This window comes from Oncorhynchus keta, chromosome 9, assembly GCF_023373465.1.
Source record: "Oncorhynchus keta strain PuntledgeMale-10-30-2019 chromosome 9, Oket_V2, whole genome shotgun sequence".
NCBI classification, from domain to species: domain Eukaryota; kingdom Metazoa; phylum Chordata; class Actinopteri; order Salmoniformes; family Salmonidae; genus Oncorhynchus; species Oncorhynchus keta.
Genome location: NC_068429.1, coordinates 35889700 through 35914614, shown reverse-complemented (window position 1 = coordinate 35914614; position 24915 = coordinate 35889700). Strand labels below are relative to the sequence as shown.

The 24915-nt window shown below is 42.5% G+C and overlaps 2 protein-coding genes across 12 annotated transcripts in view; one reads left to right on the top strand and one right to left on the bottom strand.

Moving 5' to 3' along the window:
• LOC118387653 (AP2-associated protein kinase 1-like) overlaps nucleotides 1-8620 on the top strand; it is a 34604-nt gene extending 25984 nt beyond the window's left edge. For all 9 annotated transcript variants that reach the window (XM_052525753.1, XM_052525749.1, XM_052525752.1 and 6 more), the window contains one exon: nucleotides 1473-8620. In XM_052525753.1, coding sequence (XP_052381713.1) covers nucleotides 1473-2245 — 773 coding nt within the window. In that variant the 3' untranslated portion in view covers nucleotides 2246-8620. The remainder of the gene's footprint in view (nucleotides 1-1472) is intronic.
• A 2291-nt stretch (nucleotides 8621-10911) lies between these two features.
• antxr1b (ANTXR cell adhesion molecule 1b) overlaps nucleotides 10912-24915 on the bottom strand; it is a 42099-nt gene continuing 28095 nt past the window's right edge. For all 3 annotated transcript variants that reach the window (XM_052525745.1, XM_052525746.1, XM_052525747.1), the window contains exons 12-19: nucleotides 24840-24909; nucleotides 24038-24116; nucleotides 23744-23839; nucleotides 23549-23590; nucleotides 22783-22878; nucleotides 22487-22654; nucleotides 16483-16563; nucleotides 10912-12497 (exon numbers count right to left, since the gene is read on the bottom strand). In XM_052525745.1, coding sequence (XP_052381705.1) covers nucleotides 12126-12497; nucleotides 16483-16563; nucleotides 22487-22654; nucleotides 22783-22878; nucleotides 23549-23590; nucleotides 23744-23839; nucleotides 24038-24116; nucleotides 24840-24909 — 1004 coding nt within the window. In that variant the 3' untranslated portion in view covers nucleotides 10912-12125. The remainder of the gene's footprint in view (nucleotides 12498-16482; nucleotides 16564-22486; nucleotides 22655-22782; nucleotides 22879-23548; nucleotides 23591-23743; nucleotides 23840-24037; nucleotides 24117-24839; nucleotides 24910-24915) is intronic.

Here is a 24915-nt window from a genome sequence, read left to right as displayed (position 1 = left end):
GATGCAGGTTGGTATGCTCCTATGTCTGTTGGAAAGCAGAGTGAAACAGGTTTTCCCCTAGGATTTTGCCTGTGCTTAGCTTTAGGTTTTTGTCCTCAAAAAAACACTTCCCTGGTCTTTTTTGATGACAAGCATACCCATAACATGATGTAGCCACCACCATACTTGAAAATATGAAGACTGGTACTCAGTGATGTGTTGGATTTGCCCCAAACATAACGCTTTGTATTCAGGAGAAAAAAAGAAAAACAATTCTTTGCCACATTTTTTGCAGTATTACTTTAGTGTCACACAGGATGCATGTTTTGGAATATTTTTTTCTTCTGTACAGGCTACCTTGTTACGACTTTTACTTCCTCTAGATAGTCAAGTTTAATCGTTTTCTCTGTCATTTAGGTTAGTATTGTGGAGTAACTACAATGCTGTTGATCCATCCTTAGTTTTCTCCTTTCACAACCATTCAACTCTGTAACTGTTTTAAAATCACCATTGGCCTCATGGGGAAATCCCTGAGTAATTTCCTTCCTCTCCGGCAACTGAGTTAGGAAGGATGCCTGTATCTTTGTCGTGACTGTTTGTATTGATACACCATCCAAAGTGTAAGTAATAACTTCACCATGCTCCAATGGATATTCAGTATCTTCTTTAATTTTACCCATCTACCAATAGGTGACCTTCTTTGCGAGACATTGGAAAATCTCCCTGGTCTTTTGTTGTTGAATCTGTGCTTGAAATTCACTACTCAACGGAGGGACCTTACAGTTAACTGTATGTGTGGGGTACAAAGATGAAGTAGTCATTCAAAGATCATGTTAACCACTATTATTGCACAACATCTTTACTCGTGAATTTATTTGGGCTTGCTATAACAAAAGTGTCGAATACTTATTGACTCAAGACAATGTGTGTAGATCAGTGACACAAAATCCAAATGTAATCCATTTTAAATTCAGGCTGTAACACAACAAAATGTGTGAAAAGTCAAGTGGTGTGAATACTTTCTGAAGGCCCTGTATGTCCATTATCAAATTGACACCTTCGATTTGGTTTTACACCTTTTAAAGTATTACTGAGTTCATTCCCCGCCCAATTTTGTTTTATTTCTAAATATCAATATCTTATCTGTTAGAGCTTGCTAGTTCTCAGAAAAGGATTTCCCCACTCCCCTGTTCTCACACTACTTTCTGAGGGGCAATGGCAGCTTCAGATTGCTCTCCTGTCTGGTCTTGTTTGACTTACCATTCAGAAATTCAATTGACACATTTTGATTTTCAGTGCCGATTACAGAAGTAACTAGTGTATGTGAATGGTATGTCAAATCATGTTTAGATTGTATATCATTTTCTGTCACATTCTGTGCACACCATAACAAAACTAGTCATTACAATGTGAAATGAACTTGAATGTTGGTTGACTATCCTGGTTTATTTAAACAGCCTGTCAGTCTAACTGTTGTTCTCTGTACCCTACAGACCTGCAGATGGAACCTAGCAGCTGTGAGACACTACCAGGTTCCTCCAGGACCGACAGCTCTGGACCAGCTGTTGAAGAGGAGCACAGACAGAGACTTCCCTTTGCCCACAGCAGCATCATTCCCCCCTCATTGTACCCAGATGAGACAAACTCCCACCCGTTGCTTTCTAAGTCCTCTGACCAGCCAATCAAGCCTGGCCAGAAACAGTCCCAGTGTCTCTCACCTCCTACACAGCAGCACACAGTCCCCTCCCCTGATATCTTCCTGCAGGCCCCTTTCAGGATTGCAGGGAAAGAAGGGAGAGATGTGTTTACCAACTCCCCTTTCCCTCTGGCCCACAAGCCTGCTCTGCCATCTGATCCTTTCCTCCAGGCCCCCTTTGGGAAGAGGAATGAGATAGCTGGGGCTGCTGTCTCTGTCTCCCACCCTCCACAGCCCAACAAACAGCCCCTCTGCCAGGTCCAGCCAAACACCCACCAGTCCCATGGTCTTTTACATCCCAGTGTCCAGGGGACGGCCCTGTTCACACCGGTTGCTGCCCCTAGGCCCATCATCTGGCAGGCCCAGCCCAGGTACTCCCGGTGCTCAGAGGTCCCCCTGCCCCAGCAGCCTGTCGCAGCCCACCGAGTGGTCTCCAGTGTGGGGCAGCAGGCTGCTGTGGGCTCGGTGGCTGTGGGCCCCCTGCACTCCTGGACCATTGGAGGCAGAGCTATAGTGGATCCATTCATCAGGGCCCCCTTCCACCCCAGATGCCAACAGGGAAAGCCTTGATATCTGGACCCCCCCTTCCCTCTCCCCAAATTCAATATCTGGCCCCACACCAAATGCCAAAGCTGGCCTCCATCTAGTGCCTACACGTAAGGGGGAGGTTATCAGTGGAAGTCTGTCCCAGGCCAGCCCTGCTCTTTCCCCCTGTGGAGGGCATAACCCAGTCCCAGCAGCCCTCTTGTAAGTGTGCAATCTAGATTAATCTGGCTCCCTCTGTTGAGGATGTAATAGGTAGACTGACTGTTTTTCTGTGCAATTGCAGTATTAATCATGACTTGCTCCACCTTGCCCATATTCAACTTGTTTTTTTACACGCTCGTTCTACCTCAGCTTTCTGATTTGCCTTCAGATGAAACACTGGTAGATTGCGGCACTTCATTTGCATTTCATGAGGATTTCCAGGACACATCAAACTGCTAAAACCTTATTGAAAATACAGATTGTCCAGGATCGTTTCACTTTAAAAGTGCTAATGGCAATCTACCCTTTCTGAATTTGAGAAATCTCCCGTGTAAAAGGAAAAGAAGAACAAAGGATTTTGTCTTATTTGTTAAAGGTTTGTGTTTGTATACTTACTGTGTATATATATATATTTTTTTTACATTGTTTTCAACACCATGTTAATAATATACTAATGTTGTGTAAATCACATTGGGTTTATATGGTTCGACTTGATATACTATGGTAGTTCTAAATTACATCAGTTGAGTATTTGCCTGATGAGCTGGTGACATTTGACCTCTGTCAAACGTGTATATTCTCCCTCTATTACTCCATAATTTTTAACTGTTGTTTTACGCAGTTTCCTTCTTCACAGGTCAACAGGTCTTTAAATGTTTTATAAAAAGACCTGTTGTCAACAGCAAGAGGAAAGGCTTATCGTGAAGGATACTTAGCTTTGGTCCATAACCATAGCAGGAGTCTCTATGCTGTATTTGAATGTCTTGGTAAGTTACTATGGATCAAAATGCACTCTAACATACAGTAATGTTATATGGAGGCCAACAGACAGCAGCTTGACACTGAGTATTCCAAACATTAGGAACACCTTCCTAATATTGAGTTGCACCCCCCCCACCCCCCCTCAGAACAGCCTCAATTCGCATTGACTCTACAAGATGTTGAAAGTGTTCCACAGGGATGCTGGCCAATGTTCCGTCTAAGCTGCGCTCGGGCACGCAGCTCCCTGGGACTGCTACAAGAAATATCAGAGCGCGCAGAGAAGCACGAGATTGAACTTCACGCAACTTTCTAGTTTTCCCTGTTAACACAATCACCGTTTCCCTTTACTGTGGGAATTGTGATCAAATCAACACAATATTAGCAACTTTCAATGCAACATCTCAAAACAAAACAAAATATGCAAGACTTAGTATGCAAAACTAACTTTACAAGAGATTTTGTTTGTTGACAGAACGCATCAGAGCAGGATTCTATTACATTGACAGGCACGACTCGGGCACATACTCTACATAGACCAGTGCGGCATAACCAATCAAAGCTGCAGTAGGCCTATATGCAAATAGACCATTGCCATATATGTATCAGTGCCAATCCTTTGAACTGGACTGTGTTTACAGCATCAGCGGTCATGGGAAGATGCACTTGTTTTGATATCAAAGTGAACACCACACATTGGCTGCTATTGTAGGCTGAATTGTAGGCTATTTCCATGTTAAAATGTTATGGGATGCATTTTCCCCATTGTTTTTGATGGTTGGCCACTCTTGTAGGACTACATTATGATCAAATAGCCACAGTAGCCTACTTGAACACTGTTAAAACTAACTTTTAAAGCGGGGACAGCGTCAGTGTTCACAGAAAACGCCGGAAGTTGCACAGAATTTGCACATTGAAGTTTGCGCTCAGCAGAAATTTGCTCAACGATTAAACATTTTTGAGGGAACATTGATGCCTGCCCATGTTTACTCCAATGCTTCCCACAGTTGTCAAGTTGGCTGGATGTCCTTTGGGTGGTGGACAATTCTTGATACATATGGGAAACTGTTGTGTGAAAAGCCCAGCAGCATTGCAGTTCTTGACACAAACCGGTGCACCTGGACCCTACTATCATATCCCGTTCAAAGGCACTTAAATATTTTGTCTTGCCCATTCACCCTCTGAATGGCACACATACACAATCCATGTCTCACCTGTCTCAAGGCTTAAAAATCCTTCTTTCACATGTCTCCTCCCCACTGATTGAAGTGGATGTAATATGTGACATCAATAAGGGTTCATAGCTTTCACCTGGAATCCCCCGGTCAGCCTGTGTCATGGAAAGAGCAGATGTTCCTAATGTTTTGTACGCTCAGTGTATATTGTACGCCTATTTCCCTTTAATGCATAATAAAATGCATAATAACCTACTTACAGCAATGATTCTCAAACCTTTTCACCCTACAGACCATAGGAAAAGTCTCTATGTACCACCCAAAGGCAAAACATTTAATAATATGCCACATAATATTGATGACGTAAATGAAAGACTTCCTTGTTGTGCCTTACATTGCACTTCAGATTAGGAACCTCTGACCTATCATTTTCCATTTTCCACATTCCATTAATACTGTGTGGATGGCGTATGTTGCCGTATTTTTTTCTCTCTCACTTTGTGTGCGTCATTTGGACGAATGCTGTACGGATTTAATATGCTCTCGTTATCTCTCTCACTCTGGATGTGTGTCTATTCCTGGTATTGATCTATGAAGTTCCATTCATAGGAAGGGGCTGTTGAGGACAGCACAGCAGTCTGATGCTCTCACCTGTGATTACTGTTCAACAACACCCTCACTGGTCAATGCTTTGTTAACATCCACACTGTGCTGTAAACAGAATGAAGGATTTTTCATGAAATGATGTAGTAGGCTGCTTGTTTCTTATTATTCAGTCGCTTTACATGTCTACCAATCTAATTAAACATTCATGTTAACAATGTGCTTATTTACACATTTGTGATTACTCACTGTCAAGTGGTATTCTTACCACTAATGAGTCAATTGTTTGGGTCATTGTTTGGATCCAGAGTGATCGGTCAGAAGGGTATTTTACCAAATGTAGTCCTTCTCAACCATGGAAGTGAAGAGTCTTTATATCTCTGATTGCTTCCGATGTTCTCAGCATCACCCTCGCCATGTAGGACATTGCAACAGAAATAGCGGTAGTAGAGAGATCTACCTGTCTGTCACATAGAAGGAGTTGATCTAAGGGCAGGCCAGAGGCTCAATGCTCCTTTGGGTGTGTGAGTCTAGTGCCTAACCTTCTCTGCCAGGGCTCTATGGCATCATAGTTGGCCTTTGCTTTTACTGCCTCCAGCCCCTCTGCCACCTAGTTTAGCTCGTTGCCGTTGGCGCTGTGATTTGCCACAGGCATGCCTATATGAGGTCACTCCCGACAGGATTGTGTCTCTGTGTCCTTCTATAATAGCTCATTTAACCCATTTTAAGCCCATCAGTCACAATATCGGGGGGGGTAAATGTTGTACTTTACAGGCTCTAGAGAAGTTAAAGTTGTACTTATCAAAAATAAGTATTATATTATGAATGTGTCTAGTGTGATTCAGAGATGTTTCATACGATTTTTCAAAATGGTCACAAGACCACAAGCATTCATCTACAAGGTGTACTTTTACAGAAACATTTGGTACTCGAAGTCTGTATTCAACTGTTTAAAAAATCAAATACATTGTTGAAATGTTCAAATATTGTCCTTGTACCTGTCATTTTTAAAGGGTCTAGTTTACATATGTGCCTTCATTTTTGATACATTGCACCCCTGATGCTCGTGGTATATGAAAATATCTTATTGGTCACATGTGTGACCAATGGGAAAATATAGTGGCTCTAAATTCATAGCAGATTATTTATTTTTCAATAGATTGAAGTTGAGTTAGATAATGGATATACATGTTCAAGATGATCTTGTAGATGATTTTACCATTATCCATTAGCCAAACACATATTTAAATCAATGATTTTAATTGTAAATGTCATATTGTGTTATTTCAGGGAGAATTGGCCATGTGTAGACCCATACACTCAATTAGTGTAATATAACTGAAATATATAATGTAAATAGGTGTGTTTAGTATCTCTTTCACAAGGATAGACCTGGTTTATCAGAGTACTGGGACATAGCCACAGGTGTAGACCTGGTTTTTATGGGTATTTGGGCTGAGATATGGAGGTGTAGATCTGGTTTAAATTAGTATTGGGACTCAATCAAAGGTGTAAACCTGGTTTGTACTTGAGCTGAGGTGCAGGGGTAGACCTGGTTTACAGTTTGAGTATTCCGGCTCAGGCCAGGCTAAGTTGACTAATTGGATTCAAGCACAGGTGCGGACTTTAGGTACCGTGTGTAATTTGGCCCTGAAGTACAGGTATAGACCTGTGTATAAATTGGGACTGTTATGTGGAATTACATTTTTATGACAATTGGGGCTCACATGTAACAGTAGACCAGTTGTACAGATGAAGTCGGAAGTTTACATACACCTTAGCCAAATTACATTTAAACTCAGTTTTTCACAATTCCTGATATTAAATCTAGTAGAAATTCAGTGTCTTAGGTCAGTTAGGATCACCACTTTATTTTAAGAATGTGAAATAATAGTAGAGAGAATTATTTATTCCAGCATTTATTTCTTTCATCACATTCCCTGTGGGTCAGAAGTTTACATAAACTCAATTAGTATTTGGTAGCATTGCCTTTTAAATTGTTTAACTTCGGTCAAATGTTTCTGGTAGCCTTCCACAAGCTTCCCACAATAAGTTGGGTGAATTTTGTCTCATTCCTCCTGACAGAGCTGGTGTAACTGAGTCAGGTTTGTTGGCCTCCTTCCTTGCACACACTTTTTTAGTTCTGCCCACAAATTTTCTATAGGATTGAGGTCACGTCTTTGTGATGGCCACTCCAATACCTTGACTATGTTGTCCTTAAGCCATTTTGCTACAACTTTGGAAGTATGCTTGGGATCATTGTCCATTTAAAGACCCATTTGCAACCAAGCTATAAATTCCTGACTGATGTCTGGAGATGTTGCTTCAATATATCCACATAATTTTCCTCCTCATGATACCACCTATTTTGTGAAGTGCACCAGTCTCTCCTGCAGCAAAGCACCCCCACAACATGTTGCTGCCACCCTCGTGCTTCACGTTTGGGATGGTGTTCTTCGGCTTGCAAGCCTCCCCCTTTTTCCTCCAAACATAACAATGGTCATTATGGCCAAATGGTTCTATTTTTGTTTCATCAGACCAGAGGACATTTCTCCACAAAGTACGATCTTTGTCCCCATGTGCAGTTGCAAACCGTAGTCTGGCTTTTTTATGGCGGTTTTGGAAAAGTGGCTTCTTCCTTGCTGAGCGGCCTTTCAGGTTATGTCGATATAGGACTCGTTTTACTGTGGATATAGATACTTTTGTACCTGTTTCCTCCAGCATCTTCACAAGGTCCTTTGCTGTTGTTCTGGGATTGATTTGCACTTTTTGCACCAAAGTACGTTCATCTCTAGGAGACAGAACGCGTTTCCTTCCTGAGCGGTATGAAGGCTGTGTGGTCCCATGGTGTTTATACTTGCGTACTATTTTTGTACAGATGAACGTGGTACCGTCAGTCGTTTGGAAATTGCCCCCAAGGATGAACCAGACTTGTGGAGGTCTACAATTTTGTTTCTGAGGTCCTGGCGGATATATTTGGATTTTCCCATAATGTCAAGCAATGTCAAGCAAAGAGGCACTGAGTTTGAAGGTAGGCCTTGAAATACATCCACAGGTACACCTCCAATTGACTCAAATGATGTCAATTAGCCTATCAGAAGCTTCTAAAGCCATGACGTCATTTTCTGGAATTTTCCAAGCTGTTTAAAGGCACAGTCAACTTAGTGTAGGTAAACTTCTGACCCACTGGAATTGCGTTACAGTGAAAGATTACTTCACTTATGTCTGTTAACAATTGTTGGAAAAATTACTTGTGTTATGCACAAAGTAGATGTCCTAACCGATTTGCCAAATGACGAAGTGTATGTCAACCTCCGACCTCAACTGTATGTACAGTATATATATATATATATTACACACACATTTTATGTCCATTAAAATAACATAAAATTGATCAGAAATACAGTGTTGACATTGTTAATGTTGTAAATGACTATTGTAGCTGGAAATGGCTGATTTTTAATGGAATATCTACATAGGCGTACAGAGGCCCATTATCAGGAACCATCACGCCTGTGTTCCAATGGCACATTGCGTTAGCTAATCCAAGTTTATTATTTTAAAAGGCTAATTGAGCATTAGAAAACCCTTTTGCAATTATGTTAGCACAGATAAACTGTTGTACTGATTTAACAAAGCAATAAAATGTGCCTTCTTTAGACGAGTTGGGTTCGATTTTCAGGCTCAAAATGGCTAGAAACAAAGTACTTTCTTCTGAAACTGGCCAGTCTATTCTTGTTCTGAGAAATGAAGGCTATTCCATGTGAGAAATTGCCAACAAACTGAAGATCTCGCACCATGCTGTGTACTTCACAGAACAGGGCAAATTGGCTCTAACCAGAATAGAGAGAGGACAAGTACATTAGTGTCTAGTTTGAGAAACACACGCCTTACAAGTCCTCAACTGGCAGCTTCATTAAATAGTACCCGCAAAACACCAGTCTCAACGTCAACAGTGAAGAGGCGACTCCGGGATGCTGGCCTTCTAGGCAGAGTTCCTCTGTCCAGTGTCTGTGTTCATTTTTCCCATCTTAATCTTTTCTTTTTATTGGCCAGTCTGAGATATGGCTTTTTCTTTACAACTCTACCTAGAAGGCCATCATCCTGGAGTCGCCTCTTCACTGTTGACGTTGAGATTGGTGTTTTGCGGGTACTATTTAATGAAGCTGCCAGTTGAGGACTAAAGCAATATGGATTACATGTTAGGGTTACTAATAAGATTTGCACAGTGTCATGTCTGGGAAAAATTTGGATAAGCATTTTCTATTTAGCCTTAAGGAGTTAACAGTGGCTAACTCAAGCAAATGACTTGGTCAGCATCCAGGAAGTGTTCTAAGCATAGGTAGCTTGGGGCATGAATCTTATAGAGCAGGTGTATCGTCTCTGTGCTGGCAGGAACACTGCACCGGGTCTTGGCAGATGGTGGTTATATCCAGAGGTATTAAGGATATACAGTACAGTCGCTAATGAAAGTCTGCATACCCCTTGCACAGTCTTCACATGTTGCTGCCTCAAAATGTAATCATAAAATGGATTAAATTACATGTTGTATTCCTATCGATCTACATAAACTAATGGAAAAAAATATATAACTTTTTTTTTAAATGACTAACATAATACAAAATGAGGATGTATCAATTGCGTATATCTTCACATACGCACTTTGGCTGCCATAACAGCTGTGAATCCTTTTGAAAAAGATTCTTCCAACCTTGTACAACATACTGTATATCACTTTTTAGTGGTCAAAATTGCTGAAGCTCAGTAAATTTGGATGGGAATCAGTGATGGACAACAATGTTCAAGCTTTGTTTCTGATTTTTAAGCTGATTTAAGTCAGGACTGAGACTGGACCATTCACAAACACGCAACACCCCTTGGAAAGCCATTCTAGTGTGTTTTTGGCATTCAAATGTGTGTAATTGCCATGCTCAAAAATAAAACTATCCCAGGGTTTGATTTTCAGAAGAGGAAGGCTTTTAACTTTTTACCTGGGCTCTGTTCTCATTTCATATTTCTATCACACTTCAGTATATGCCAGTGACAAGCATACCCATAACATGATGCTGCCACCACAATACTTGAATACAAAGGGATCAAAAACATTGCATTCACTCCACATTACTGGCCTGTATGATAAAGTGAAAAGAAGGAGCCTGTGTTAAATTCCATTACAAATTTTCCGTTCTGTTATCCATTCTAAATCAAAAACTACAGGTTTGGGTCAAATCAAATACGACAAAACACAACGTGAAGCCCTCTCTATTTTGAAATATTGTGGTGGCAGCATCATGTTATGGATATGCTTGTCATTGGCAGGAACTGGGGAGTTTGTCAGGATCAAAATAAATATGAAAGGGGCAAAGCCCAGGTAGAAAGTTAAAGGAAAACCACTTTCAAATGGTGCTCACCATTCTTCAACAGTCTTTGAAGTATGTTTGCTTCTGTTTGGTGGGTATGGCCTGATCCGTATGGATGTGACCATTTGAAATTTCAAAACTTGTGTGCAGCACACCACATACACATTAACCCTCTAAGCCACCATAATCACACAGTTTTTCAACTGGTCGATCAGTACAGTACAGTTTCTGTTTTGTTGTACTGAACGCACCTCTTGTGTGTCTATCTGGGCCAGGGAAGATGAACTGGGAGAGCAGCGGGAGATAACATGAGAGTTCATCTAAAATTATATTACAAACACATAAAGCTCATTGTACAGTGGCTATTTACTGATTTATCAGTCTCACCTCAAACCCAGTACAGACTTCTCAATGCATTATTCATGTCTAGCTATTTCCTCTGAGACGCATTCTGTTTGACGTTAAGTACTCCGCATGAAATAACCTACAGTGTCCTTACTTTTCCTCAACTTTCTGTCTACTCTGCTCTCAAGCAGTATGTAATTTTGGTTAGTTCTAGAATATAGGTGAAGCTTATCAGCAAAAGTGATAATGAATGACATAACAGGCCATCTTTGTTCTGAAATTCAATTTTATTACAATCTGAAAAAAAAGGCATTGCTGGTTTTGGATACATTCTGTACATTCTATACATTAATTGGAGGTACTCAGTAAGCACATTCAATACACACTTATCTGGATTGGAAATGGAATTAGACCCTAGTGGATTCACAGAGATCCTCATTCCTAGTTCTGCTGTAGGAATGGTTACACAACTAAAATTCCCCATTTAACAACAGCCAAAGGTCATGTCAAAAGGTCAGTGTGCTCTGGCTGGTCCCTGATTTGGCCAATGGTTGGTCAGCCATGCTGATTTTAAAGGCATAATCTGTCAGATTTGGAGATTTCCAATGGTAATTTGAATTAATGACATATATTACAATAATGTCGTATGAGCTCAGTACAACTGTCATAACCCAATATCTAAGGTTGCTAGTGTTTTTTGTAACAATGTAAAGGTTCAAAATATCAATAAACTCCATCCATCAGCTCAAGTAGCAGGATCCGGCTGTTGAAATCACGTATTGTGCATTTAACAGTCCACAGGACATGCTTTTCATTCCTTTGGCTTTAAAAACTCTTCACATGATTTCTGTGTAAACAAGCAACTAAAGTAATCCGTTCTTCCCCAGTCAGAGGTTTTCCTCATTGCTAATGTGTTTGACATGTTTGTCATTCCTTGCAATATACTTATTGATTGTTTTTTTTATTTTTTATAATTCCGTGATTCATCCATAATACACATAGGTTTGTATCAATCAACATGTAAGATGTATCTATATAACACATAATAGACAGAGTTAAAAGCTGAGCCATTGATCTTTTAACTTGTGAAATACTTTATTTATCCCTTCTGCTAAAGATGTCAATATTCTGTTTCCATTGATTAAGCAAAGCAGTAAAGTTGGTATTAACTTCACTGTAGTCTTGTGAGTCTTACAGTACAAAATTATACAACTTCCTGATCAGTTAGAATAGAGAACATGGAAAATCTAATGAACTTTGTTTTACAGATCAATTGCTCAGCTTCTCTCTGAACCGTTGAGTGAAGTAGAGCTGGACTTGCTGTCCTGCCTGTCAATCTGTTGATAGTGGTTTGGATTGGTGGAGAAGAGAAAGGCACAGTATTCGGGACATTTTCAGGGGCCCTCAGGGTCCTTGCAGCTCAGTTCTTTAACAGATGCATTGGCCTTCCTTTCTTTTTCCTCAGAGAAATTGGTCAGATGGGTGTGGGGGAGGGCGGGAAGGGGGAGGGGCTCTGCATGAGGGTGGGGCCTGAGAAAAAACAGGTGGAGGGTTGGGTGAAGCAGCAGGTAGGGGAGGACTTACAGAAGTTGGGGGCAGAGCTTGGTTTGGATGGGGGGTGTAAGGAGGTGGGGTGATGCAGGACGGAGGGGGAGTGGATGGCAGGGGTGGAAGAGTGGAGGTGGGAGAGGGGGGCATGTGGGAGAGGTTGCCATGTGAGGAAGCGTGACTGTAGGTGTGAGGGAGACTGTAGATTGGCGTTGAGGGCTGGTGGTAGATTGGATAACGAGGAGCCGGGTAGGATTTCACCCGGGTGAAGCTAATGCACCTGCCCTGTAAATTAGGAGAGGGGGGTAAAAACAGGGAAGAGGGCAATAAGAGGCAGTCATCAGGGCCCAGTTTATTTTAGCAATCAAATTCGATTAAATTTTAGAATTTGTTATTTAAAAACGAAAAAATTACATTCTGAACTTCCGGATAAGGATTCGGTAATCCAATCTGACCTTGAAATCAGGATTAAATGTTGATTTTGCGTTTTTAAAATTCGAAAGGCAGAGATTAATATAGTTTTGATGCAGAAAATCAGGATAATCTTGAACCCACAGAAAGATCCATGCAGAAATGGTTTGTCAAGATTGGTGTGGAAGAACTAGATAGAACTAGACTAGAATTAGATATTCGAAGAGCAGGAGTCCACATACTTTTGGTAATGTAGGGTAAATGTATCCAGTCAGTTGTTATATTGAGTAGTGTCAAATAAATGCAGAAACATAACCTGTGCAACCTGGGCCTTTAATTTTTTTTTTTAATTAAACATTTAATCAGGATAAGAAACAATGCCACTTTATATAATGTTTACATACCCTACATTACTCATCTCATATGTATATACTGTACTCTATACCATCTACTGCATCTTGTCTATGCTGTTCTATACCATCACTCATATTTTTTCATTTACATATTCTTATTCATTCCTTTACACTTGTGTGTGTATAAGGTAGTTGTTGTGAAATTGTTAGGTTAGATTACTCCTTGGATATTACTGCATTGTCGAAACTAGAAGCAGAAGCATTTCGCTACATTCGCATTAACATCTGCTAACCATGTGTATGTGACAAATAACATTTGATTTAATTTGGAATGACCTGGATACTGTAATCCCCGTTTTTTGCCATACAATCTGATTGATTTTGATCAAGTTTTTCAGAAAAGGATCAGATAAGATCATTCTGATCCAGATACCACAATATTAAGATCACAGAATCCAGATTTGTTTATGCTTTGAACAGGCCTACACCTTGCCATTTATTGGACAGGTTATGGTACTACTTCTACACTGTCATAGGGGAATGGATATGAGTGAACGACACTGAACAAAAATTTAAATGCAACATGCAACCATTTTACTGAGCTATAAGTAGGGCCATGGATCAGAAAACCAGTCAGTATCTGGTGTGACCACCATTTGGCTCATGCAGTGTGACATATCTCCTTCGCATAGAGTTGATCAGGCTGTTGATTGTGACCTGTGGAATGTTGTCTCACTCCACTTCAATGGCTGTGTGAAGTTGCTGGATATTGGTGGGAACTGGAACCCTCTCACACGTTGACCCAGAGCATCCCAAACATGCTCAATGGGTGACATGTCTGGTGAGTATGCAGGCCATGGAAGAACTGGGACATTTTTAGCTTCCAAGAATTGTGTACAGATCCTTGCGACATGGGACCGTGCCTTATTATGGTTTCCAGCTACAATAGTCATTTACAACATTAACGTCTACACTGTATTTCTGATCAATTTTATGTTATTTTAATGGACAAACAAATTTGCTTTTCTTTCAAAAACAAGGATATTTCTAAGTGACTCCAAACTTTTGAACAAGTCCGTTAAAATTACACCTACCCCAAGACCTGTGACAATCATATCAGATCCGACCCAAACCTGTGATATTATTTAGAATTCTGGATCTGAACCCGCTCAGGTCCCGGATCGTGTCTCGGGTATTCGGGTACAGGTGGATCAATGAAGACCTCTAACAGGGAGTACAGTGGAGGGCTGAGGACACACCCCTGGGGGGCCCCTGTGTTAAGAGTCAGTGTGGAGAAGGTGTTGTTGCCAATCCTCACAACCTGCGGTCTGGTCTGCCTATCAGGAAGTCCAGGATCTAGTTGCAGAGGGTGGTGTCCAGACCCAGGGCTCTGACATGGAGGGAACAATAGTGTTGAATGCTGAACTGTAGTCAATGAACAGCATTCTCACATAAGGATTCCTTTTGTCCAGATGTGTAACATCCGTATGAATAGAGATGGAAATGGCATCTTCCAGGGATCTGTTGGAGCAGTAGGTAAATTGGAGTGGGTCCAGTGTGCCTGGGCCTTGATGTGGGCCACGACCAGCCTCTCGAGGCACTTCATGATGGAGTGAGTGCGATGGGGGCGATAGTCATTTGGGCATGTCACTTAGTTTTTCCTTTGGCACTGGGATGATGATGGTCTCCTTGAAGCAGGTGGCGACTACAGCTTAGAAGAGGGACAGGTTGAAGATGTCAGAGAAGACGTACGCCAGCTGATCAGCACACACTCTGAAGAAGCAGCCAGGGCTGCCATCTAGGTGTTCACTCTTTTGAGAGTTTTCCCTCACATCAGCCTCGGAGAGCGAAAGCACCTGGTCGTCCGGAGCAGCGAGATTCCTCCAGGATGGCTCGGTATTGTCTGCCTCGAAGCGAGCATAGAATGTGTTGAGCTCGTCTGGGAGGGAGGCTTCGGTGGGTACCACAGCTGGATTTGCCTTTGTAGTCCGAGATGGTCTGTAGTCCTTGCCAGATGTGTTGAGAGTCTGAGTTGTCCAAACATCAATTGAGTCTGTATGTACTTTTTGCATCCCTTAATGGATTTGCGGAGCTCGTACATGCTTGCCTTTTACATGTCACACACCATGGAGTCATCGGGGTTCATTCTGCTGACATTGAATGCTGCAGTACAGGCTCTAGCATGGTACGGATATCTCCATTAGTTTGGGGTATGTCCGGATTGTTATCGTGGATATATTATCATCAACACATATCCTAATGAGGCCTGTTACTAACCATGTATTTTCCTCAATGTTAATGTATGTGTCCTGGGTGGATGAATCTTTGAACATATTCTAATTAGTATGACCAATCTCTCATTATCATCTTCATTGTTTTCCTTTCTGAATATTATGCTGACTCCATCTTGTCTTTTGTTTGGCTGTAAATGTTCAATTCAGTCATACAAAAACAAGGAGATTTAATGAGGTAGCAACAGCTTATGAAAGATGGGAAGGGAGGAAATTGTGTGGATGGTTCGCCCTATCCTACTATCCACAGCTGTCATTGAGGCCATATAAAAACAAAACTCCCAGCTAGGCTTGAGTTACGGGAAGGTGGGGATGTGGGTAGTGACTAGTCATCTGTCCTTAATGGCTTCAGCAGATTTAAACACATTCCTTCAGGTTGGAGCAATATTAGCACCTCAGCTTCTTCAGCCTGTATATGCCAGGATACGTTATGCCTTCCTCACAGCCACTCTGTCTGTACACCGTTATTATTACAATCAGCTGCAACCTTTCTAGTGGATTATTTACTGCCTGGCTGGAAGTGTTTAAAGCATTTGGCCAGGGCAGATGATTTAATGAAGAAATGGGCATTGAAGGCATTTAAAAGCTTTAATTGGCTTCCAAAATTGCCAACGTGATGAGTTTAAGGAGTTCATCAAAATTCCCTCCTCAGCTGCCTGGTGGAATAGTTTTGATGGAGATTTCTTTTTTAGAAAAACTGCTGGAAGAACCATTGAAAAAAAAATGTAATGTGCAAAAAGAGAATAAAAAATAAAGATGGTACTGAAGCTTCCCCCTCTATTTTCCATTCTGTCTGCTTTGCTCCTCTGACTGTGGTCTTGGCTCCAGACCTTGTTCTTTCCCACAATTTTCCAGGGGTTTGAGTTCTTTCTGTTGAGGATTTGCAACGGAGTGGGCCTAGGCATTACATATTGTGGTCTCTACCTCCTAAACGGTTTCATCTGATTGCATTTAAAAAAAATAATTTTCTTACATAACAGTATAATGAAGTGCTGGGCCAGTGGGCCTTACCATCCCTTAGAAGAGCTCTGAAGGAAAAGCCCCTGGAATCTATCCTTCTCTGACCTACATGTAAGCCTCAGTCACACTGGCTTTCTTAATGAGTTGCTAAAAGTGCCTTCCATGACTCTGCATATCCTCGTATCATCCAGTGCAGTGACCGCTGGTAGCAAGTGTGGGACGTGTCTTTCTCTGTGCCGTTTGTTTGTGTCTTACCTTGTCTCCAGGATAGGGTCTCATCAGAGACACCCTATCATAGCCTTTCCTCAGAAACACCCACAGAGCATCCAGCTTGCCCTGAACAGAGATGGGCACAATAAATGAAAGAGAAGAATGTCACATAGTAGATGACAATATGATGATAACACTATTACCTGCCTGAATGCCTGTCAGATGCTTTACTCCGCTCTGGTTTGTTTCTATTCTGTATATGCCAGTAAACAGGTCTTTAGATCAGTCTAACAACTGTGTGTGTCTGGCTGGCTGACTATCAAAAGCTAAGCTCCATGACATAATAATAGTCAGTGAGGAGAGTAAGTAGAGATAAAGGGCAAATAATGTATTGTGTTGGGACTAGTACCAGCTTCCCTCTGCTCTGCAGATTTCATCTTCCTGAGGTCAGCTCAGTTCATGTCTGGTTCATATAACCACTCATCCAGCTGACTGGGATGTTTTGAAGCAAACTTCCTGGAAACAATGACACTTCAGGAAGGCTGCAACTAATTAAGAAGTGTTTTAATCATAGATTGGGTTTTGGTAGGGGTTGGAGTCAATTCTGAATTGAGTTTGCAAATCTCTCTTTAATTCCAATTCAATTCTTAAATCTTAATTGAATTTGAATTGGCCACACCCCACACGAAGCATAATTTGAATTAGAGGAAGTAGAATGTAATTAAATTACATCTAACTTCTAGGTTAGACTACTGCAATGCTCTACTTTCCGGCTACCCGGATAAAGCACTAAATAAACTTCAGTTAGTGCTAAATACGGCTGCTAGAATCCTGACTAGAACCCAAAAATTTGATCATATTACTCCAGTGCTAGCCTCTCTACACTGGCTTCCTGTCAAAGCAAGGGCTGATTTCAAGGTTTTACTGCTAACCTACAAAGCATTACATGGGCTTGCTCCTACCTATCTCTCTGATTTGGTCCTGCCGTACATACCTACACGTACGCTACGGTCACAAGACGCAGGCCTCCTAATTGTCCCTAGAATTTCTAAGCAAACAGCTGGAGGCAGGGCTTTCTCCTATAGAGCTCCATTTTTATGGAACGGTCTGCCTACCCATGTCGGAGACGCAAACTCGGTCTCAACCTTTAAGTCTTTACTGAAGACTCATCTCTTCAGTGAGTCATATGATTGAGTGTAGTCTGGCCCAGGAGTGGGAAGGTGAACGGAAAGGCTCTGGAGCAACGAACCGCCCTTGCTGTCTCTGCCTGGCCGGTTCCCCTCTTTACACTGGGATTCTCTGCCTCTAACCCTTTTACAGGGGCTGAGTCACTGGCTTACTGGGGCTCTCTCATACCGTCCCTGCAGGGGGTGCGTCACCTGAGTGGGTTGATTCACTGTTGTGGTCATCCTGTCTGGGTTGGCGCCCCCCTTGGGTTGTGCCGTGGCGGAGATCTTTGTGGGCTATACTCAGCCTTGTCTCAGGATGGTAAGTTGGTGGTTGAAGATATCCCTCTAGTGGTGTGGGGGCTGTGCTTTGGCAAAGTGGGTGGGGTTATATCCTTCCTGTTTGGCCCTGTCCGGGGGTGTCCTCGGATGGGGCCACAGTGTCTCCTGACCCCTCCTGTCTCAGCCTCCAGTATTTATGCTGCAGTAGTTTGTGTCGGGGGGCTAGGGTCAGTTTGTTATATCTGGAGTAATTCTCCTGTCCTATTCGGTGTCCTGTGTGAATCTAAGTGTGCGTTCTCTAATTCTCTCCTTTCTTTCTCTCGGAGGACCTGAGCCCTAGGACCATGCCCCAGGACTACCTGACATGATGGCTCCTTGCTGTCCCCAGTCCACCTGGCCATGCTGCTGCTCCAGTTTCAACTGTTCTGCCTTACTATTATTTGACCATGCTGGTCATTTATGAACATTTGAACATCTTGGCCATGTTCTGTTATAATCTCCACCCAGCACAGCCAGAAGAGGACTGGCCACCCCACATATGCTCTCTCTAATTCTCTCTTTCTTTCTCTCTCTCGGAGGACCTGAGCCCAAGGACCGTGCCCTAGGACGACCTGACATGATGACTCCTTGCTGTCCCCAGTCCACCTGACTGTGCTGCTGCTCCAGTTTCAACTGTTCTGCCTTGTTATTATTCGACCATGCTGGTCATTTATGAACATTTGAAAATCTTGGCCATGTTCTGTTATAATCTCCACCCGGCACAGCCAGAAGAGGACTGGCCACCCCACATAGCCTGGTTCCTCTCTAGGTTTCTTCCTAGGTTTTGGCCTTTCTAGGGAGTTTTTCCTAGCCACCGTGCTTCTACACCTGCATTGCTTGCTGTTTGGGGTTTTAGGCTGGGTTTCTGTACAGCACTTTGAGATATCAGCTGATGTACGAAGGGCTATATAAATAAAATTAGATTGATTGATTAAATGGCTTATTTATACTACACATCACCATGAAAATGTTTATACCAGGTAGCAAAAGGTTGAAACATTCTCCTAAACAAATTTGAAACAATTAGAGGTCTGTAAATATAAGATTATGTTGTGGGTTGTCTATGATTAATAATTCCCTTAATGTTTTTAAATATAAAAAAAAACACATTTCCCAGGATGCATTCGATCGGACATTGTAGTATGGAAGGGAAAAATATAATATTTGTATATATTGTTTTTAAGAAGTCATTTAAGAACACATTTCTTATTTACAATGATGGCCTACACCGGCCAACGCTGGGCCAGTTGTGCGCCGCCCTATGGGACTCCCAATGACGGCCGGTTGTGATCCAGCCTGGAATCGAAACCAGAGTGTCTGTAGTGATGCCTCAAGCACTGGGATGACTTAGACCGCTGCGCCACTTGGGAGCCCCAACATCTCATGACAAAGAAAAATACTGGTTGAGGTCTTTGAGTTACAATCAAACTAATATTTCAAGTGGTATGTGTATTCTTGAATTAGTACTGTATGTGGCATATCCTTATGATAAAAGATTTGTCAAGGGAATGAGACTCAGGTTTCACTTCTCAGTTGAATTGCTCTGATTTGAATTCTATTTAATTTAATTGAAATTCATCTCAAATTCTGCTTCCTGTGGGGTGTGGCCAATTCAAATTCATAGTTTGAATTCAATTCAGAATTTTCCTAATCGACCCCAAACCTGATTGGTAGATAGTTTGCACTTGATAATCTATGTCTAATATATACAGTATATAGAGTGCATTCAGAAAGTATTCAGACCCCTTGACTTTTTTCACATTTTGTTACATTACAGCTTTATTCAAAAATGTATTAAATTATATTTTCATCAATCTACTTACAATACCTCAATGACAAAGCAAAAACTTTTTTTTCAAATTTAATAAATAAAATATTACATTTACATAACTATTCGGACCCTTTACGCAGTACTTTGTTATAGCACCTTTGGCATCGATTACAGCCTAGTCTTCTTGTGTATGATGCTACAAGCTTGGCACATCTGTATTTGGGGAGTTTCTCCCATTCCTCTCAAACTCTGTCCGGTTGGATGGGGAGCTATTTGTAGGTCATTCCAGAGACATTAGATTGTGTTTAAGCCGGGCTCTGGCTGAGCCACTCAAGGACATTCAGAGACTTGTCCCGAAGCCACTCCTACGTTGTCTTGGTTGTGTGCTTAGTGTCATTGTCCTGTTGGAAGATTTTCATCAAGGATCTCATGTACTTTGCACCGTTGAGCTTGGCCTCGATCCTGACTAGTATACCAGTCCATGCCGCTGAAAAACATCCCTACAGCATGATGCTGCCAGCACCATGCTTCACCGTAGGTATGGTGTCAGGTTTCCTCCAGACGTGATGCTTGGCATTCAGGCCAAAGACTTCAATTTTGGTTTCATCAGACTAGAGAATCTTGTTGCTCATGGTCTGAGAGTCTTTAGGTGCCTTTTGGCAAACTCCAAGAGGGCGGTCATGTGCTTTTACTGAGGAGTGGCTTCCGTATGGCCACTCTACCATAAAGGCCTGATTGGTGGAGTGCTGCAGAGATGGTTGTCCTTCTCGAATGTTCTCCCATCTCCACAGAGGAACTCTAGATCTCTGTCAGAGTGACCATCCGGTTCTTTGTCACCTCCCTGACCAAGGCCCTTCTCCCCCGATTGCTCAGTTTGGCCAGGTGGCTAGCTCTAGAAAGAGTCTTGGTGGTTCCAAACGTCTTCCATTTAAGAATGATGGAGGCCAGTGTGTTCTTGGGGACTTTCAATGCTGCAGAAATGTTTTGGTACCCTTCCCCATATCTGTGCCTGGACACAATTCTGTCTCGGAGCTCTATGGACAATTCCTTTGATCTCATGGCTTGGTTTTTGCTCTGACAGTGTGGTCTCACACTGGGATCGAATATGATTCCATCTGGAGAGGATCCTAACCACGGAGCATCTTGGTGCACTACGAAGCCACACGGAAAGATGTTAACATTCTTCAGTGTGCAGTACTCCTCCTGTACAGCCACTGGCTCCATGGCCAGCCCCCTCTTCATCTCCATGGTCTGCATACACAGAACACTTCCTGCAACACAGGAGCAGTGGCTTTGGACCACTATCACTGGTACGGAGTGCTTTAACACAATCTGTGAAGATAAGTGTGATGAAAGACTGAAGTGAGAATGAATAACAATAAACATAGTAGTGTCTAGTCTTCTTAACTAGGGGCTCATTTAACTATACAGGAATACATTGTGTTTCAGTAACAAACTACCAAACACTGCATCAACAGATCTTTACCAAATAACCTGTTAAGTGAGCAATTCTAAATTGGGATTGGGACCCATCCTTAATATCTATCTTCTGATAAGATTAAACGTTGACACTGTCTCCAACACATTTTGACCATGATGACAGTTTCTCACAGGAGATGTTTAACAAGGTCCCTAATATCTATCTATAACCTTTCCCTACTCTCATGCTGTGCGGCTTTTCACTCTTCCTCATGGACCTGTGGCAGGCAGCCCTCACGGTGATCTCCCCTGTCAATGTATATTTGTTAGATACTGTGTAGAAGACATGAATAACAATTATTTTTAGCTAGCAAGCATAACTGAACCAAGCTAACGAAAACACACACATTCTCAGGTAGATTCAGTCAAAGTCACGCCATTTTACTAACTAGTTAGCTACAGTTAATAGTTAAATTAGCTAGCTAATGAGTGTAGCTTGCTAACGTTATATATGTCACTGACTTGGTACTTACCTTCATAGTTGTCTATGTAGCTTCCTATATACATCTTGAACCCCTTTTCAATCTTGCTAGCTGGAGTCTTGGAGGCTGATGTAACAATTCGATATTAATTTGAGGTAAGTCCTGAAGACACCTAGTAAAAAACTGCGACATAGTGGTGGTAACGTTATATCGTCGATAACAACTAGACTGACCGGAAATTGCCAAACCGATAGGAAGTGTGTTCAGAACGCTCGATCATGGAATGTGGATAAGGCTTATTTCCTACAGGTTTCCTCATGGTTCTATTTAAAGTAATGTTCTCAAATTGTTTGAAGAACATTAAGAAACAACTTTCTAGAAAACATTAACATTCTAAGAATGTTATTTTAAAACATATACATTCTGTCCTCAGCGTCAACAAAACTCTCACTAACCTCTATCTTGTTAAGCGTGTTCAGGTGTGTTGGCCGCGCCCACTAATTGGGCACACCGGATCTTAATGAGTCATGTTTCCTTTGAAAGTGGGCCTGTTTGAATAGACTAAAATGAAAAGCTTTGTACGTGTAAAAAAAAACATGAGATGCTAGCTCCATCCTGGTGGTGCAGTGGACTAATTCCATGGATAGAGAACAGAAGATCATGGGTTTGAATCTCACTGAGGCCATGCCACAATTTAAAAAAGGGATGTGTTTGCATGATTAATGCCTAAGCAAATACATGTCCAAGTGTCCTATCTGGAGTTCAAAACAGCTAGCAGTGTTATTAGATGTCTTATTGAAACATGTTCTCAGAACATTATTTTATTACCTATAATTAACGTAGCTTCACACAACTTCCAAGGAACCAAATATGCTAGCTGGATACAATACCTTTATAGGAGAGTACCACTTCTGGGGACTGATTGGTTTGTGAATGCCATTGTTGAAAGTGTGTGTTAGTGGCATGTCAAACTCCTGCTCTGGCATCCTGACACGGGCATTCTTGGCTTTCTCCAGTTTGGCCCCCTCCTCAGTGGAACCCTTGTCACCCCAGCGGACCTGAGCAAGGACAAGCAACAGCAGCCAGTCAGTGGCAGGGGAATGGTATTATAATGAGCAGAGCTGAGCCGTAGTTGGATGAAGGGCACACCAGGCCGAGTACAACAGTCAGTGAATGTCTTTCTCACCTCCATTCTCTTGATGCCACCAACACCTCGGCCACCGTAGTATGAAGCATCCACAGTGGGCCACCTCTTCTTGGGACACCCGTCCTCATCCTCATCCTAACACAGGGAAAAATAGATCCCTCAGATGGTAGCTTTGCCCTAAAATGTTCATAATATCAGATGCCTACTACTCCATTTAGCAAGTTCAAATCAACAATACCAGTGGTATTGTGCCAAACAAGTAAGGCAGGCATCACGCTAAACTTGATGTCCTGATCAAGTTCAACTAAGTCTCACAAAGAAGTAGGTAGCATGGCATCCTTGTGTGGTGTGGCCAGGGAGTCATCCTGTTAGAAGCTCCAACCACGTCTGAGAGCCTGACAATTGTTGTAACTAAACTTGTAGCATAACTAAACTCCTCTCTACCTAAAGAGCTGGGCTGCTTTCCAGTTTACCGGACAGAAAAAACATATTTTAAAAAAACAAACAAGATCAGACAATCCGCCCAGTCTGGTCCTGGCTGCATCCAGCACCATTGAGTGGAACTTGTGTCGGGTCAAAATGGAAAATGTCAGCTGTGAGTCAATAACTCAGTCTAATCCCTATCATGCTTCTACAGGTTCTCAGAGATCTTTGAGGGAGAGGCTGCCGGCTGTTTTCAGATCGGACAACAGGAGACAGAGAGAGACACAGAGAGTCTGATTTTATGGTATGATAGTGGCGTTTCAACTCTACAGGAGGCACGGGCCTAGAGACAGTAAATAATAAGAAAAAAAGCTTTACTCACAGAGCTGTCCTCCATTACTGGAGGTGGAGGCTCGTGGATGATCTGCAAAGATGGAAAAGACACGGAATCCTAATATTCTGTTCCACAGGAGTTAATGACTATCCTATTGACACATGCATACAACATGGCAGAGTCTCTGCTTGGGTACAGGAAATTGTTTTGAATGTGAGAGGTTGATAATGAGAGAGATGTTACCACTGTGCAGCAGAGAGGCCAGAACCACCAGAGCAGAGCCAGCGTCAGCAGGAGCAGCAGGATGAGCAGAGCTATGGCCAAAAATGTGCCATCAGACTAGGGGAGGCAGGGAGAGGAAATAAGGTTAGAACACAAGCTCTATCACTGCTTGAACACAAGCTCTATCACCTCCTAGAAATAGATACAGAAGAGTAAAGTACTAAAATAAACCATTCTATTAGAAGCACAATACTCCATGTAACCATGGTTGAGAGATTTTCCTATGTAGAGAGGTGGAGAAGGGTTGGTACTTACACAGCTGACTGTGGTGATGGTGACGGAGCTAGATATGAAACTCAGGCCATTGTTCATACTGACGTGGAGGGTAGCTTCACTGAAGGAGGTGAGAGGGGATAGGGGAGGTGAGCGGGAGGGAGGGAGGGAGGGAGAGGTGAAAGAGCGGATGGGGAGGTGAGAGTGAGGGGAGAGGTGAGAGAGAGGGGATGGGGGAGGTGAGAGGGGATGGGGAAGTGAGAGGATGTGAGAGATGGAGAGGTGAGAGAGAGAGAGAGAGAGAGAGAGAGGTGAGAGAGAGGGGATGGGGAGATGAGGAGGGAGAGGTGAGAGAGGATATTGAGAGGAGGGGGGGAGGGAGGTGAGAGAAGGGATGGGGAGGTGAGAGGGAGGGAGGGGAGAGGTGAGTGAGAGAGAAGGGATGGGGAGTTGAGAAGGAGGGAGAGAGGGGATGGGGAGGTGAGAGGGAGGGAGGGGATAGGTGAGAGGGAGGGGAAGGGGAGAGGTGAGAGGGAGAGGAAGGGGAGAGGTGAGAGGGAGGAGAAGGGGGATGGAGTAGGTGAGAGGGAGGGGAGAGGTGAAAGGGAGGAGAGGGGGGATGGAGGAGGTGAGAGGAAGTGAGAGGTGAGGGAGGGTATAATTACCTACACTGTTTATTTGTATTCCTCTAATCAACACATCCCTCTTTCATTCCAGAGACCAAGGATAGCTGCTTTTCTGATAAAATACTGTATTGACTTGAGAGATGGGTTGCATTTCATGAGTTGGGTTTGACATGCATCAATTAAAGCAGTGGGGATGTGAGAGTTAAATAGTCACTTACGTCCCTTCTTCTTCCAATACGGGAGCTGGGCACAGAAGGTAGGTGTCTCTCACTACCAATGGCCTTTTCACTATGG